The 15,337-nt window shown below is 64.8% G+C and overlaps 3 protein-coding genes across 4 annotated transcripts in view; all 3 read left to right on the plus strand.

Moving 5' to 3' along the window:
* MAP2K5 (mitogen-activated protein kinase kinase 5) overlaps positions 1-1,432 on the plus strand; it is a 140,684-nt gene extending 139,252 nt beyond the window's left edge. For both annotated transcript variants that reach the window (XM_031505717.3, XM_085589039.1), the window contains one exon: positions 1-1,432. In XM_031505717.3, the coding sequence (XP_031361577.1) occupies positions 1-102 (102 nt within the window). In that variant the 3' untranslated portion in view covers positions 103-1,432.
* Positions 1,433-3,924: 2,492 nt separating this feature from the next.
* LOC116184002 (uncharacterized) lies at positions 3,925-6,964 on the plus strand. The gene is made up of 3 exons (XM_085588389.1): positions 3,925-4,086; positions 4,209-6,189; positions 6,714-6,964. The coding sequence occupies exons 1-2, from the start codon at positions 3,925-3,927 to the stop codon at positions 5,493-5,495; spliced, it is 1,449 nt and encodes a 482-aa protein (XP_085444515.1). The 3' UTR covers positions 5,496-6,189; positions 6,714-6,964.
* A 1,454-nt stretch (positions 6,965-8,418) lies between these two features.
* On the plus strand, positions 8,419-14,367 carry SKOR1 (SKI family transcriptional corepressor 1). The gene is made up of 9 exons (XM_031505732.3): positions 8,419-9,262; positions 10,101-12,085; positions 12,164-12,260; positions 12,624-12,731; positions 12,811-12,882; positions 13,086-13,160; positions 13,249-13,323; positions 13,878-13,943; positions 14,026-14,367. The coding sequence occupies exons 2-9, from the start codon at positions 10,118-10,120 to the stop codon at positions 14,121-14,123; spliced, it is 2,559 nt and encodes an 852-aa protein (XP_031361592.3). The 5' UTR covers positions 8,419-9,262; positions 10,101-10,117; the 3' UTR covers positions 14,124-14,367.
* The last annotated feature ends 970 nt before the right edge of the window (positions 14,368-15,337 follow it).

Here is a 15,337-nt window from a genome sequence, read left to right on the forward strand (position 1 = left end):
GGCCACCCCTTCGTGGTGCAGTACAACGACGGCAACGCCGAGGTGGTTTCCATGTGGGTGTGCAGGATGCTGGAGGAGCGGCGAGCCCAGGGAGCCCAGTGAGCTCTGCAGCACCCCGAGAGCTCCTCCAGGAGCTCCACCTTTGGACTCTCGGTGTATCCAGATCCTATTTTACTCCCAATTATTTCCTAGAAGCATCAGCAGAACCAGGGTATTTGTTGGCTGCCTTTCCCTCGCCGCCGCATTAAGGAATTTTCTTAATGGTTTCTTTTGTTGCTGAGCAATTTCCAGGTTTATCTTCAGTTATACTGTACACAGCCTTAAAGCAAGTGTTTTATATCTCTATTTTTGGGTTACTGAATGTTCTATTTCCTGACTTCACAGTATTTTTTAACTGCTGTCCAAGTGTCCAGAGGAATTCCTGAGGAGCTGGTGGCTGTCTCTGAGTGCAGGCAGCCACTGAATACTGGGTTTAAGTGTAAAACAAAAGCAAACAGACCAAAAAAAAAAGAGAAATACCTGGGCTTGCCCACCCTGTGAGGAGGTAAAGGGGGGCAGGTGGATCAGCATCACACCAGTAAGGGACTGGGAATGCCCCTCTGCTCCCAGTGCCAGTGCTGGGGACCGGGGTGCAGGCTGAGCCCGGGGTCACAGAGGGTTTCTGAGGTGGAAAAAGGGAGGGGAAAGAGGACAGGGCTCTGCTCTGGAGCCAGGCTGGGATCTGGGAATGTTCCCCTGGAGAAGGGAAGGATCCAGGGAATCCTCAGAGCCCTGAGAATGTTCCCCTGGAGAAGGGAAGGATCCAGGGAGAGCTCAGAGCCCCAGGAATGTTCCCTGGAGAAGGGAAGGATCCAGGGAATCCTCAGAGCCCCGGGAATGTTCCCTGGAGAAGGGAAGGATCCAGGGAATCCTCAGAGCCCTGGGAATGTTCCCTGGAGAAGGGAAGGATCCAGGGAATCCTCAGAGCCATTCCAGGGCCTGAAGGAGCTCCAGGAGAGCTGGAGAGGGATTTGGGACAAGGGATGGAGGGACAGGAGCCAGGGAATGTCTCCCACTGCCAGAGGGCAGGGATGGGTGGGATTTTGGGAATGTTCCTTCCCGGGGAGGGTGGGCAGGCCCTGGCACAGCTGTGGGTTCAGCCAGGTCAAGCACAGGCTCCAGGTTTGGTGTTCCAGGAAAAAGGAATGGCTGCAATGTCTCTGCTGGGTGTCCCTGGCTCCTGCAATTCCTGGGGACGTTTCCACAACAGACCAGCACAGGTTGACTCAGTTCTTGAGTAAAAATGCTTATTAAAGGAAAAAAAAAAGAAATAAATAAACCAGGGATGTGAGAGGCAGGTTGGGGGTGAATGTGTCGGGTGGGAGGAGGTTGGGGTTTGTTTGCTTGTCTTTGCTATAGAAATAAACTTTTGCTAAAAAATAATTAAAAAAAAGACTCAGGTAGTTTATTTTCTGCCAGCAGCTTCAAACCCCCCCCCCCACACACACACCAATTCAGTGAAATATTCCTCCCGAACCACTGCAAATCCTAAATGTTATTCTGGAAGCAGCCTGGAAAAGACTTGCTTTCCTCCCTTGGAGGGATCGTTTGTCTTCTTTCGAAGTGCAGAGGTTGCAGGCATGAACTTCGAGACTAAAGTTTGTCTTAATTGCTCTGATGTCACAACCTCGCTGGCAGACAAGAGGCAATGAATGAGCCAACAGCCCCGTTCCTCCAGGTCCTTTTGCTAAAGTGAGACAAATTCCCTCCCTGCGAGCCAGGCAGGGCACCGGCGCCGCTGCCATTTATTTATCCCTAACAGTTCGCAGCAGCTCTCCCTGGATAAAAGGTTTCTCTCTCTCTCTTTCTCTCGGATTTGGTTTCAAACTCAGCAATCCCAAGGTTTTTCCTGCTGCTTTTCCTGCCAGGGAGGTTGGAAGGGGAGGATTCACCCTAAAAATCCGTGTGGGATGGAGCTGATGGAGCTGGGAAAACCTGGTTAAAGCGGGGACAGAATTAGAATCCACGTGGTTCATCAGTGGGATCAGCCCAGGGCACTTTGGGGCTCCATCCCTTTTCCTCTCCCAAATCCTGGGATTCGGTGCAGCCAGGGATCTGCCCCACCGGCAGCAGAATTTGGGAAAACGGGGCTGGATGAGAGGGCAGAGGAGGGAAGTTTGGGATTGAGCAGCTCCTCTCAGCCTTGCTGGGCTCCCCTCCTGCCTGGACCCCAATTCCTGCCAGCGGCCACAGCTGAGGGGGAGCGCAGGAAATTCGGATGGGATTGGGCTCAGCCACATCCCAAACCCAGCCCGGGCTCTCCCCTGCACCCAGAACATCCCTGTGCCCTGGGGGGTCCAGGTGAGCCTGGCACGGGGCGCCCCAGCAGCGCAGGAACCCCCAAACCTGCCTGAAGGGATCCCCGGGTGTGGGAACCCCGGCCTTGCTCTGGGGTCCCGTGTGGTGGTGAAATTCCTCCTCCGAGCTGAGATTCCAAAGAAAAACTGCTCAGGCTCTTGCTGCTGGGTCTCAAGGCAGTTTATTGTGAGTTATCGAAAAGATTTTCTTCTGGGTTTGCTCACAGCTCAGGCAGAGGCACACACACACCCTGACATCCTCCCTGTCTGTGTCTTCTTCTCTCCCCACCCAGGGCTGCTGGTCTCTTTTATATGATATATTATGTATTACATGTTTACAGTTTTACCCCAATACCTACTGCCTATATTGCAAAGTGCTTTTCTACTCTGAACCAATCTGTGAGTGCCAACATCACCAAGAACATAGAGGGGAGGAAGAAGAAGGAGGAAGAACAGGATCAGCCCACTTTCCTCCATCTTAGAACATGTACAAAGTAAAAACCCCCCTGTACAAGTGTTAAAACCCCCCTGTACAATACTGAAATAATTTCCCCTCTGTTTTGTAACTACTTTTCCTATCCTATCTAACCCTTTGTGGCTGCTTGTTCCACCTCCAAAGTTGGTAACTCATTCCATGGCTCAAACTCAAAATCCCAGCTGTTTCCAGCTGCCTGTCAGGGTCTAAAACACTTCTGACCAAAGCCTGGAACCTCCAAAAATGTCTGAGAGACATTTTGAGTTCCAACACCCAGGACTGCAGCACCACCAGGCTGAGCAAATCCTGCCTCGGGCCGCCCAAAAATGACTTTGAGATGGCCAGGACTGAACCGTGCCTTATGGGTAACGTCATCCTGTTCCCAAAATGTCCAGAGAGGGGAACGAAGCTCCAGGGGGATTTTCCTGGAAGCGCTGGGTGCTGGGAAGGGGCTCAGCAGCGCTGCTCTCCCCGCAGGCAGGGGCTGACCCAAACCTGGGCTGCCCGGAGATGCTTTTCCTCCTTCTTTCCTCTTCCCTGCTGCAATTTTTTGGGGTCTGAATTGTGGCATTTCATGGCTGGAAAGGTTGCAGGAAATGCAGCACTATCACACCCTGCAGCTGAGTCCTGCTCGGAGGATGGCCCCCGGGGTGAATTCAGCAGAGGATCCCGCAATGCAGAGTGACCCCAAATCCCTCTCCTCACCCCAGCAGCTCATTTAGGGCTCCCCCACACCAGTGTCACCTCTCTGTCCCCCCTCCTATAACCTCAGCGATGATGATTCCCATGGGAGTGTGGATGTGGGAAAAACTGAATATATCCCGCGTGTGCCAAAACTTCCAATATTTTCCACATTTTCCTTTCCCGTTGCCAGGCAAAGCTCCGCTGAGAGGAGCCCCTGGAAGTTCGCCTTTAAATCAGCCCAGAATTAGAAAATATTTTGTTTCTCGTATCCCGTGGCCAAATCCAGCCGGCTGTCAGCATTCCAGAGGCAAAGCGTCCGTCTTTGTTTCCCGAGGAAGAGCCCGAAGCGCCGCGAGGGGAGGCGGCGCTGCCGGGGCTCCTTTACCTGCCGCTGTCCCTCCGCTCCTCGCCGGCCTTAAGAACGGAGCAATGGTCGGGAACAGCTCCCGGGGGCTCCCCGGGGTCCCGGCATCGCCGAGAGGAGAAGCCAGCGGGAGGGTCGGGGCTGCGGGAGGCGTGGGAGCTTTCCTGCCTCCCGCTCCTGCAGGGAAAGTTCACCTGGAGGCACCCACGGGAAAGGGGCGCGGGAGGGTGCGGGCAAAACCTGGGAATTTGGGGCTTTGCTGAGGGAAAAAAACAAAAAACAAAAACAACTCCTGCAGGGAGCCAAATGCACTGGTGGGGAGCGAGAGCTGCGGGAGAAGCGGTGACAGAGGGAGCGACGAGGGGGCGATGCCACCGCGCCGGGCACCGGCGCCGCTGTGCCCGTGGCCGGGACCAGCCGGGAGCCACGGCACCCCACGGGAGCCACGGCAGCCCACGGGAGCCACGGCAGCCCACGGGAGCCACCGCAGCCCACGGGAGTCACCGCAGCCCACGGGAGCCACCGCAGCCCACGGGAGCCACCGCAGCCCACGGGAGCCACGGCATCCCACGGGAGCCACCGCAGCCCACGGGAGCCACGGCACCCCACGGGAGCCACGGCACCCCACGGGAGCCACGGCACCCCACGGGAGCCACGGCATCCCACGGGAGCCACCGCAGCCCACGGGAGCCACCGCAGCCCACGGGAGTCACCGCAGCCCACGGGAGCCACGGCACCCCACGGGAGCCACGGCACCCCACGGGAGCCACCGCAGCCCACGGGAGCCACGGCACCCCACGGGAGCCACCGCAGCCCACGGGAGTCACCGCAGCCCACGGGAGCCACCGCAGCCCACGGGAGCCACCGCAGCCCACGGGAGCCACGGCATCCCACGGGAGCCACCGCAGCCCACGGGAGCCGCGCTGGGCACCCCCGGGAGCCACCGCACCCCACGGGAGATGCGCTGGGCACCCCACGGGATACGGGCTGGGCACCCCCGGGAGCCACCACACCCCACGGGAGATGCGCTGGGCACCCCCGGGAGCCACCGCACCCCACGGGAGATGCGCTGGGCACCCCACGGGATACGGGCTGGGCACCCCCGGGAGCCACCGCAGCCCACGGGATCCGGGCTGGGCACCCCCGGGAGCTGCAGCCGGGGCAGGAGGGCAGCAGGGCAGGGCAGGGACTGTCCCAGGCTCCGCTCTGCCCCCGGGGCAGGGCACACGCACAGAGCCCCTCCGGCCTCCCCGGGCAGGGAACGGGAGCGGCGGATCCCGTCTCCAGGGTGCTCCCCAGGCCGCTCAGCTCCTCGGACACGTCTCCGTGCCCTCCTGCCACTCCTGCTGGCATCAACACAGAGAGAAACTCGGGGACACCCCCGGGGCCGGTCCATCAGGGAACAAACGCAGCCCAGGCGCCCCCAGCTCCCCGATTTCTGCAGAGGATCCAGGTGTGCCCCCCTCAGCCCCTCTGCAGCCAGGGCAGGGTCATTCTGCCGGGGGAGCCGGGTAAGGAGCAGCTCCAGATGCTGCAGCTGGGTGGGAGCGATGTCCCTGCGGGGACACCAGGCCTGGGGGCACAGGGACCCTCCAGGGGAGGAGCTGGAGCCCCCTCAGTGATGGGGAGCTCCTGAGCTGTAACCGGTGCTTTAGGATGTTAGGATAACTCATCTTCAGCATTCCCGGGGGGGCTCACAGGCACCAGAAATTTGGAGGGATCAGGGGGGTGTCCTCTCAACTTTCTGGCCTCCTCCTGCTCCCTGGACTGGGAAAACCTAATGGGGGAAAAAGAGAAATTGAAAAAAAAAAAAAATCTCCAATTGTAGTATTTGATCACACCGAATTAAAAAAAAAAAAAAAAAAAAAAAAGAAAAAGAAAAAGAAAAAAAAAAAAAAGGAAAAGGTTGTGCGAGCTGCTGTAGTGGAAGGTGTCCCTGCCCATGGAGGTGGGGTTGGAACGAGAGGAGCTTTAAGGTCTCTCCTAACTCAAAGCAGCCACAGCGAGCCCGTGATCCTGCGCCTTTCCCGGCGGGAAGCTGCAGCCGGAGCTGCGTTACCTTCAGCACAGGCTCCGTCCATAAAGCACCCAGCACAGGATTTATGGATTGAGCCTTCCCGGCTGCGCCTGCCGCTCCCCGCTGCGGCTGCTCCCGGCGCCGGGCCCGCGGGGCGAGTTCAAGGTTTGTCAGAGCCGGAGAGCCCGGCAGGCGTTTCACGGCAATTGGATGTCTGGGACTTTTATGGGCAGCAGCAGGAGGAGGAGGAGGAGGAGGAGGAGGAGGAGGAAAAACTTCCCCGCGGCCGGGCAGAGCTGCCAGGCCCGCGCAGGTGAGTGCGGCTCCATCCCGGCCCGGATTGAAGCGCTGCCCTCGCTCCATCCCCGCCCGGCTGTTCGCTTCCACCTGATCAATAAAATCGTGTCTATCGATCCCGCGCTCCTCCGCAGCCCAGGAAAAGCGGGAAGGGTCAGAGGGGCAGGGAGGGATTTGGGTGCCCGCAGGGGTCAGGGGGACAAGGTGACAGCGCCTGGGGCTCACTGGGGAGAGCCGGGGGCTGCCTGCGGGGATGGGGTGTGGGGGTGTCACGGGGGATACAGAAAAGGGGGTGCACGCTGCGGGATGAGCGCTGCAAGAGCCGGGCTGCACCGAGAAGCTGCAGGGGTGGGGATCAGGGGTGCCCAGCCCTGGGAAGGGATCCCGGGGCTCCCCGGAGACCCGCAGGGCTCCCGCTGCTCCCCCCGGCCCGCGGGGCTCAGCGGCCGGGTCAGGCGGAGTGTGCCCGGCCTGCAGAGAGCCGCCGCCCGCTCCCTTTGTCAATGTCCAGTAATTAAAATGTCACCGTTTAATTTTCAGGCCTCTCGGAGCAATCTTTTCCTAATAAAGAGTCTAATCGAAACGCTCCTTCCCCCGCCTCGGCGGGAAGGGCCGCGGAAGAGGCTGCGGAGGTGCAGAGCCGCCGCGGATCGATGGAGAGAAGCCCGGATTGATCGGCCTCTAAAATTAAATTTATTGGGGTCATGGTTTTATATGGTGCTGATACAACTGTTAAATGGGGAACATTCATTTCCAATAGGAGGCGTTTATTAAACTTCCACTGAATTAGACCGCCGTGATTTATGTGGCAATCTCGGCTCAGCCCTCCAGGAGCGCGGGGCCTTCCGCGCCCGCCACGCGTGATTATTTATTTATACACCCGTGACACGGCTCCCTAAGTTTTAACCTAAATTATCCACCGGCTTCGCCTGCCGGCGGCACCGGCCCGGGGAACGGGGAAGGATGGGGGGTCCCGTCGGGCCGCTGCGCCCTCCCCGCCGGCCGCGGCCCCTCCGCGCCCCCGGCCCCGGGGGTGTCCCGGGGGGGTCCCCGGTTTGGGGGGCGGCGGAGCCCGCAAACGTCCCGGTTCTCGCGTGCGGCGATCGTTGAGCGTTAATTAGAAATTCATTACAATTAAAAGCCGCGCGCACACGCCTTAATTACATCTGATTTTTAATTCCGAATCCGTGTTTACACAGTAAGCGAGACGTACCTCCTGATTATCCCCAATACTCTTTATACTGTACTAATTATGTAAATTAAACCTAATTAACTGACAAAAACTGCAGTCAATCCAACTGTTAAAAGATACGGCGGTTGCGTGGAGCGGGGAGCGCGGCCGGGGCGGCGGGGCCGGGTCGGTCCCGGGGCCGATGCCCCGCCCGGGGCTCCGCGCCGCCGTCGGGGCGAGCCGGGGCCGCCTCCGCCGCTCGGGGCTCCGCGGGCACCGGGCAGAGCCCTGCGCGGCCCGGGCAAGGGCACGGCGGAGGGAACCGGGGCAGAGCCGCGTCCCGCCGGAGCCCCGCCGCCTCTCCTCCCGGCACCGCCGGAGCGGCCCCGGCGGTACCGGCCCGGTCCGCGCCGCCGCCCGCTCCCGGTGCCTCGCAGCCCGGCGCGGCTCCGCGGGCACCCGGAGCGCGGTGCCGAGCGGGGCAGCGGGGCTCCTGCCTCCGTCTGCCTGGAGGAGGGGGGCTGGGGAGGATAAATAATTAAAAGGCGAGGAATAATTACCGGCTCGGGTTGCCGTCATTGCGGGAAGGCCGAGCCGCAAGGCCCGGCCGGCAGCGCCCGGTCCGCGTCCCCCCCGACGGAGCGTCCCGGGGGGAGCCGCGGCCGCCGTCCCGCGTGGGAGCGCGGCCGGAGCTCGGCTCGGCCGCGGAGGACGAGGGTGGCTCCGCACCCGCGTTTCGCTCCGCGGCGGCTCCGCCGCACCCTGCCGGTGCCGCCGGTGATGGCGGGGAAGGAAGGCGCGGGGGCACACACAAAAGTGATAGCTGGGGGCGATCCGCGCCGTTATTAACTTCTGTTTGATCGCCGTAATTGCGCCGATCGCGGCCGGACGCGATGATTAATTACAGTTTAATTAACGTGGCCGTGACGAGCGCCGCATGCGGGAACCCAACCCGGGCAGAGATGCGGCGAGAGGCCCCCGCCACGCCGGCACGGCCGGCGGACACCGGAGCGCCGGGTGCCCGAAGCCGCTCCGCCGGTCCTGCCGGCCGGTCCTGCCGGTGTGGCGTGAGCCCCCACGGGGAACGAAAAACACGAGCTCGCCTCCTTCTGCCCCCTCCTCCCGGCGATTTCGTTGCCGCCCGGTGTCCCCCCCTCGGCTCCGGTACCGCTCCCGCACCCGCGCCCCGCACCGGAGAGCGCATCCCGGCTGCGAGGGGGATGCGCGGTAGGAGCGCATCCCCGATTTCGATGGGGTCCCTCCGCCGCTCTCCCGGGGCTCCTCTTTTCGTTACCGCCCGCTCCCCACGCAAACTTTCAACGAGCATCGCTCCCCCCGGGATGGCGGCACGGCGGGAGGCGGGCGCGGGGGGGGACACGGGGGCGCGGAGCCCCACGCAGGTGCGGTGCGGGGCTGATCCCCGCTCTTACCTCGGGCAGCCCGGGCGGGTCCCCGCTCGGTGGCGGCCCCCACGCCCTCCCCCCGCTCCCGCTCCCTCCCCGTTCCGCCGTGCCTTAAAGCCGCGCCGTGATTGACTGGAGCGCATCGGTGATTGACGGCGGCGGGGTCCCGGAGGCCGTTAATGTAAATATGCTGGTGCTAAGTGGGTGTGTCTTCCCGTTATTTTAGCTGTCACCGGATCAATGTGCAGCGTCTCCAAGTACGGATCCGGATCCTCCCTCGGTGGCGCGGCTGGTCACTCGCTCTTGTTGCATCTCGCCCGGGCGGACGCGGCGGCGGCGGGGCGGGCGGCGGCCCCGAGGCGTCGGTGAAGGGCGCGCCCGCTGCCCGCCCGCCCCGCGGCTCCGGCTGCCCCGGGACCGGGCTCGCTGCGGACGGGCCCCCCCGGCCGATGGCGGCCCCGGCTCCGGGCTGCGGCCCCTAGTCCCGAGCACGTCCAGCCGGGCTCCGCGGCGCGGTGAGTGCGAGCGGGCGGCGGATGGAGGGGTGCGCATGGGGATGGGGGGTGGGGGGGGCGCAAAGCGGGGCGCGTTTTCGGGACTGGCTCCCCGTTATTTTGTGTAATTACCACGGAAGCGGCTTAAGCACCGGGAGCTCTCCCCGCTAAGCCAATTTGCCCGGCTCGCTGCTGCCCTTCTGCTACGTGCGGCGGGCGCTGCCCGCCCCGGCCCCTAATCCGCCCGCGCCTAATCGCCTGCCGGGGACACGACAAAGGGGCTCCGGGCCACCGCGCCCGCCGCCGCGCTCCGCCCGCGGGCACCGAGCGCCAAGTTTGGGCCCGCCCGCTCCGGCGCGGGGCTCGGGCCCCCGGGACCGAGCATCCCCCGGCGCGTTTCGTTGGAGCGCGCCCGGAGCCCGCCGCAAACCGGCACGGCACGGCCCGGCGAGCCGGCACAAAGGGAAGGGACGCGGCACCTCCCGGCGACTCGGCGAGGGAGGAAGCGGAGGTGGTGACCCCCCCCCGGGCTGCCCTTGCCCCGGGCTCCCGGGACCGCTCAGCCGCGGGGCCGCGCCCGGCGGGCGGATGCGGCGGCGCTCGGTCCCGGCGGCCGCGGCGCGGGGGATGCGCTCCGGCCCCGCCGGACCCCGCCGGACCCCGGCGGTCGGGGAGGGTCCTGCGGCAGCGCCCGAGGGGCTCCGGGTCGGGGCCGGTAGCGCCGAGCGAGGAGCGGCCGGGCCGCGCAGCGGGGATCGGCCGGGCCGCGGAGCGGGGCCGCGGGAGCGGCGGGCCGGGAGCGGCGGCGGGGCCCCGGGAGCGCCTCTGACCCGAGCCTTTCCCCGATTTCGTTTTGCAGGGGCGTTTTGGGGGGGAATGGAGGCGATCGCCAGTCAGATGGGAAATGGGAGAGATGCAAGCTCCTCCCCAAATTCAAAGCAAGAGCTGCAGCCGTACCAGGGCTCCAATACCCTCAAGCCCAACCAAGTGGGTGAGACCTCCCTGTACGGCGTGCCCATCGTGTCTCTGGTCATCGACGGGCAGGAGCGGCTGTGCCTGGCGCAGATCTCCAACACGCTGCTCAAGAACTACAGCTACAATGAGATCCACAACCGGCGCGTGGCCCTGGGCATCACCTGCGTGCAGTGCACGCCGGTGCAGCTGGAGATCCTGCGGCGGGCCGGGGCCATGCCCATCTCCTCCCGCCGCTGCGGCATGATCACCAAGAGGGAGGCGGAGCGGCTCTGCAAGTCCTTCCTGGGCGAGCACAAGCCGCCCAAGCTGCCCGAGAACTTCGCCTTCGACGTGGTGCACGAGTGCGCCTGGGGCTCCCGGGGCAGCTTCATCCCGGCGCGCTACAACAGCTCCCGCGCCAAGTGCATCAAGTGCAGCTACTGCAGCATGTACTTCTCGCCCAACAAGTTCATCTTCCACTCCCACCGCACCCCGGACTCCAAGTACACCCAGCCCGACGCCGCCAACTTCAACTCCTGGCGCCGCCACCTCAAGCTCAGCGACAAGACGGCCACGGAGGAGCTGTCGCACGCCTGGGAGGATGTCAAGGCCATGTTCAACGGCGGCACCCGCAAGCGGACCTTCTCCCTGCAAGGGGCGGCCGCCGGCGGGCCCGGGGCCGGCTCCCCCGCCGCCAAGGCCGCCCTGCACCCGCCGCCGCCCGCCGGGCCCGAGCTGGCCCCGGCGCACAAGAGCCTCCGGTGCAGCGGGCAGGAGGCGGCGGGCGAGCGCGGCGCGCTGGGGCTGGCGGCGGCGCACGGCGGGGCCGCGGGCGCGCACGGCGGGGCGGGCGCGGTGCGCAGCTACCCGGTGATCCCGGTGCCCAGCAAGGGCTTCGGGATGCTGCAGAAGCTGCCGCCGCCGCTCTTCCCGCACCCCTACGGCTTCCCCGCCGCCGCGTTCGGACTGTGCCCCAAGAAGCAGGAGGAGGCGCTGGGCGGCGCGGGGGGCGGCGAGGCGGGCAAGGGCGGCGCGCTGCCCCCCGGCATGTTCTGGGGACCCCCGCACCCGCACCCGCACCAGCCGGCCCAGCCGCCGCACCAGCCCGGCGCCGCCAAGGACAGCGGCGTGTACCCCTCGTTCCCCGTGTTCTGGCCGGCCGCCGGCAGCCTGCCCGTGCCGCCCTACCCCGCGCAGAGCCCGGCCAAGGCGGCCGCCACCGCCGTGGTGGTGGCGGCGGCGGCGGCGGCGGCGGCGGCGGCGGCCGAGCCGGCGGGGCTGGCGGGGCGGCACGGGGAGCTGGAGGGCTCGGAGCCCTCGGGCAGCGGCCGGAGCAGCGCCACCCCGCAGGAGGGCGCGGGCGCCGAGGGCGAGCGCTGCCCCAGCGCCCTGTCGCGGGCGGCGGGCGAGGAGGAGCGCTCCGGGGACGAGGCGCTGCTGGCCCCGCTGCCGCTGCCCAGGAAGGGCAGCTACCTGTCCGCCTTCCGCCCGGTGGTGAAGGACGCCGAGAGCATCGCCAAGCTCTACGGCACCCGCGAGGCGTTCGGCGGCGCGGGGCCCCGCGGCCCCGGCTACCTCTCGCCGGACTTCCTCAGCGAGGGCAGCTCCAGCTACCGCTCGCTGTCCCCCGGCGGCGACACGGCCGAGGAGCCCGAGGTGGACGTGGAGTCCAACCGCTTCCCGGAGGACGAGGAGGAGGAAGCCGCCGCCGCGGGCCCCGCCGAGCCCCGGGAGCCGCCGCCGCCGCGGCTGCTGGCCGGGCCCGAGGAGCCGCCGCCGCCCGCCGGGACCGACGGGCCCGAGGAGAAGCCGGGCGAGGCGGGCGCGCAGGACGGCGGCCAGGCCCCCGACGGCAGCCCCGAGCGCAGCGGCGGCGGCGGCGCCTACGAGGTGCGGGGCCGGGAGGGGGATGCGCCCCCGGGGGGTGCCCGCGGCGCCGGCCCGGGCTCCTGACTCGCTCTTTCGTAGGTGTTCGCGGCCGAGAGGGGCGAGCTCCTGCAGCCGCTGAAGCCCGCAGCCTCCCTGGGAGCGCCCGCCGCCTTCCTCTGCACCCCCGAGGCGAAGGGTAACGCGGGCCGGGGCCGGGCTGCGCACCGGGGGCTCGGCCCCGCGGGGGCCGCCCGAGGGCCGCTTTCGTTCGGGGGCGTTCGGGGGAGAAGCGAGACAAACGGGATCCGGGCGGGGAACGGGGCCGGGCCCCCCCCCACCTCCCCGGGCCCGGGGATGCCGCCGGGGCCGCGGCCGGTGCGGCGGGGATGGGCCGGCGGGGCCAAGCTCCCGCCCGCAAGCTACTTTCCAACGGCAAAGCGATTAGGATGTCCGCTAAGAAGGTTTTAACGAGGGCTTTGTCCGTAATTATGTAATTAAGGATATATCAGGAACCGTACTTTCATTGCTTACGGTTGAAAATCGGTTTATTAACTTTAAGAGCAAGATAAAGAAGACAATCACTCCGCGGCGGAGGATTTAGAGAGCAGAAAATCCTATCAGGACCAAAGGAATGTCTCTCATCCCAGCCCTGTAAATACCGACAGAGGTAAGCACCGCTCCGCGGGGCGACGCGCGGCCCCTCCGCGGCTCCCCGCGGCGGGGCTGACTCCGCTCCGTCCCCGCAGGCGACGAAGGGCTGGCCATGGATGTCACCGGGACGCAGCTGGTGGAGAAGGACATCGAGAACTTGGCCCGAGGTGAGGCGGGAGCGGGGCTCGGGGTGCGGGCCGGGGGTCGCGGCACCCCCCGGCCTCTCCCCGCCGCTCGAGGTCTTTGTGTTTTGTGCGGGAGTGATTAACTCCTGTGATTAATGCAACGTAATGCGATTAGCGCCGCGCCGAGCCGCCTGCGGATGGAAAAGTGCGGGCTCCCCTCAACCCCGCCGTGTGTTTTTGAACAGATGAGTTACAAAAACTGGTCCTGGAGCAAATGGAGCTGAGGAAAAAGCTGGAGAGGGACTTCCAGAGCCTGAAAGGTAGCGGTGCCCCGACCCCTGCCCGCGCCCCGGCCCGGCCGGGCAGCGGCTCCGGGCCCGGGCGCGGCGCTCACCCCCGGCCCCGCAGATAACTTCCAGGACCAGATGAAGCGGGAGCTGGCGTACCGGGAGGAGATGGTGCAGCAGCTGCAGATCGTCCGAGGTAAGGCCGTGCTTTTATTTTTCTTTTATTTATTTTATTTCCTTTAAATTTTTTAAATTTTATTTTATTTATTTCCTTTATTTTGTTTGTTTGGCCGAGGCGTTTTTCCGTTTATTTTGGGGGGATTTTTGTTCGTTTGTTTGGCTTTTTGTTTGTTTGGCTTTTTGTTTGTTTGGAGGGTTTTTTTTTGTTTGTTTTTGTTTTTGTTTGTTTGTTTTTCCCTGTTCGTTGTCGGTTTTGTTTAGGTTTTTTTTTGTTTGTTTGTTTTGTTTTTGTTTCATTCTGTATCTTTTCTTGCCCTCCAACTCCTCTCGCGATTCCGAGCCGCCCCTCCAAGGGCTGCGAGGCGCCGCTTGCACGGCAGCGAACGAACCTTCCCTCCCGCTGTCGTTTCCACTCGGGCTAAATGAAAAATCCCGCCCGTGAAACGACTTACCGGGCGAGCCGGGAAAGCCGCGCCGGGTTTGCGCCCCCGTCCCCCCGTCCCCTTCCCCTCGGGTGGGCTCGGGGCGGGCTCAGCCCCCCGGCACCCTCAGCGCCGCTCCCCACCGCAGACACGCTGTGCAACGAGCTGGACCAGGAGAGGAAAGCGCGCTACGCCATCCAGCAGAAGTTGAAAGGTACCGCAGTGTGAGGAGGGGGTCTCGGGGGGTTCCTCCCCACCCGGGGGGGCTCCGGGGGTGACGGCTCGGTCCCTTGCAGAGGCTCACGACGCGCTGCACCACTTCTCCTGCAAGATGCTGACCCCGCGGCACTGCACCGGGAACTGCTCCTTCAAGCCGCCGCTGCTGCCCCAGTGAGCCCCCCGGGCCCCCACCCCAAGCCATGCGGGCAGAGCCCACACAAGCCATTCCCACGAGGAGCCACCTGTACATAGAGGACTCGGAGCCCGGCTTTGCTCGGACTGGCGCTAGGGCGGGGGGCGGCCCCCGCTCCGCCTCCCCCTCCCTTCCCTGTGTGTCCGCTTCTTCCACCCTCGTCCAGACTGGAAACAAAAGTGGCTATGTGCAATGGATATATAAATGTACTGTGATTCTCTTGGTACAGTATTGGTCGGATTTTTATTTCTTTATGATGTATATTTATCTCCCCCTCCCTTCCTTCCCCTCCCCGTCCCCTGTAAATTCTGGATGTAAGGCACTTTAACGGGCGGCCCGCGACTCCCGAGGCACAACAACGCTCGCCCGCTCTGGGCACAGCCCCCTCTGTACGTGATTTTGGTTCTTTAATAAAAACACGCTGGAAGAAGCCGCCTGGTGCGTGGGGCTGGCCCGGGGGTGCCCCGGTGCCCGGGGTGCCCCGGTGCCGGGGATGGGCCGGGGGTGCCGCCCGCTCCGCCCCGCGCAGCCGGAGCTCATTAGTGCCCATTTCTATGCTCGTTTCACACTTGAGGCTATCGCACTAATGAGCTCGCCGAGCGGGCGCGGAGGTGCGCGCACACCTATTAGCCCGAAATTGCCGTTTTTAGCCCAGAAATCACCGCAGCGGGGCCGGGATGGGGAACGGGACCCGGCAGCACCGGGGGAGCTGCGGGGCTCGGAGGGGGATGCAGCGAGAACCTGCGGGACCGGGACCGGGACCGGGGGAAGGGATGCGGGGCCCGCAGCATCCCGGGGATCAGGGTGGCGGCGGAGCTGCGCGGGGCTGCGCGGGGCTGCGCGGGGCTGCGCGCTGCCCATCGCTGCCCATCGCTGCCCATCGCTGCCCATCGCTGCCCATCGCTGCCCATCGCGGGGTGGCCGTGCTGCGAGCGGCCCCGGGAGCTCGGCGGAGAAGGAGCCGCTGTTAATTAGCGCCTGGGCTCATTAACGAGGCCGTTCCGCGGCCTGGGCCGCCACCGCGTGGGCGCAGCCGGAGCTGCAGATCCCCCGTTCTCCCCCCGTTCTCCCCCCGTTCTCCCCCGTTCTCCCCCGTTCTCCCCCCGTTCTCCCCCGTTCTCCCCCGTTCTCTCCCGTTCTCCCCCCGTTCTCCCCCGTTCTCCCCCGTTCTCCCCCCGTTCTCTCCCGTTCTCCCC

This window comes from Lonchura striata, chromosome 10, assembly GCF_050655825.1.
Source record: "Lonchura striata isolate lonStrDom1 chromosome 10, ASM5065582v1, whole genome shotgun sequence".
NCBI classification, from domain to species: Eukaryota; Metazoa; Chordata; class Aves; order Passeriformes; family Estrildidae; genus Lonchura; species Lonchura striata.

Excerpts from the sequence above, each read along its gene's own strand:
- LOC116184002 (XM_085588389.1), top strand. The coding sequence starts at position 3,925 with ATGGTCGGGAACAGCTCCCGGGGGCTCCCCGGGGTCCCGGCATCGCCG. Across the intron at positions 4,087-4,208 it reads CGGGAAAGGGGCGCGGGAGG|AGGGAGCGACGAGGGGGCGA; the intron begins GTGCGGGCAAAA and ends AAGCGGTGACAG.
- SKOR1 (XM_031505732.3), top strand. The coding sequence starts at position 10,118 with ATGGAGGCGATCGCCAGTCAGATGGGAAATGGGAGAGATGCAAGCTCC. Across the intron at positions 12,732-12,810 it reads CCCTGTAAATACCGACAGAG|GCGACGAAGGGCTGGCCATG; the intron begins GTAAGCACCGCT and ends CCGTCCCCGCAG. Across the intron at positions 13,324-13,877 it reads GCAGCTGCAGATCGTCCGAG|ACACGCTGTGCAACGAGCTG; the intron begins GTAAGGCCGTGC and ends TCCCCACCGCAG.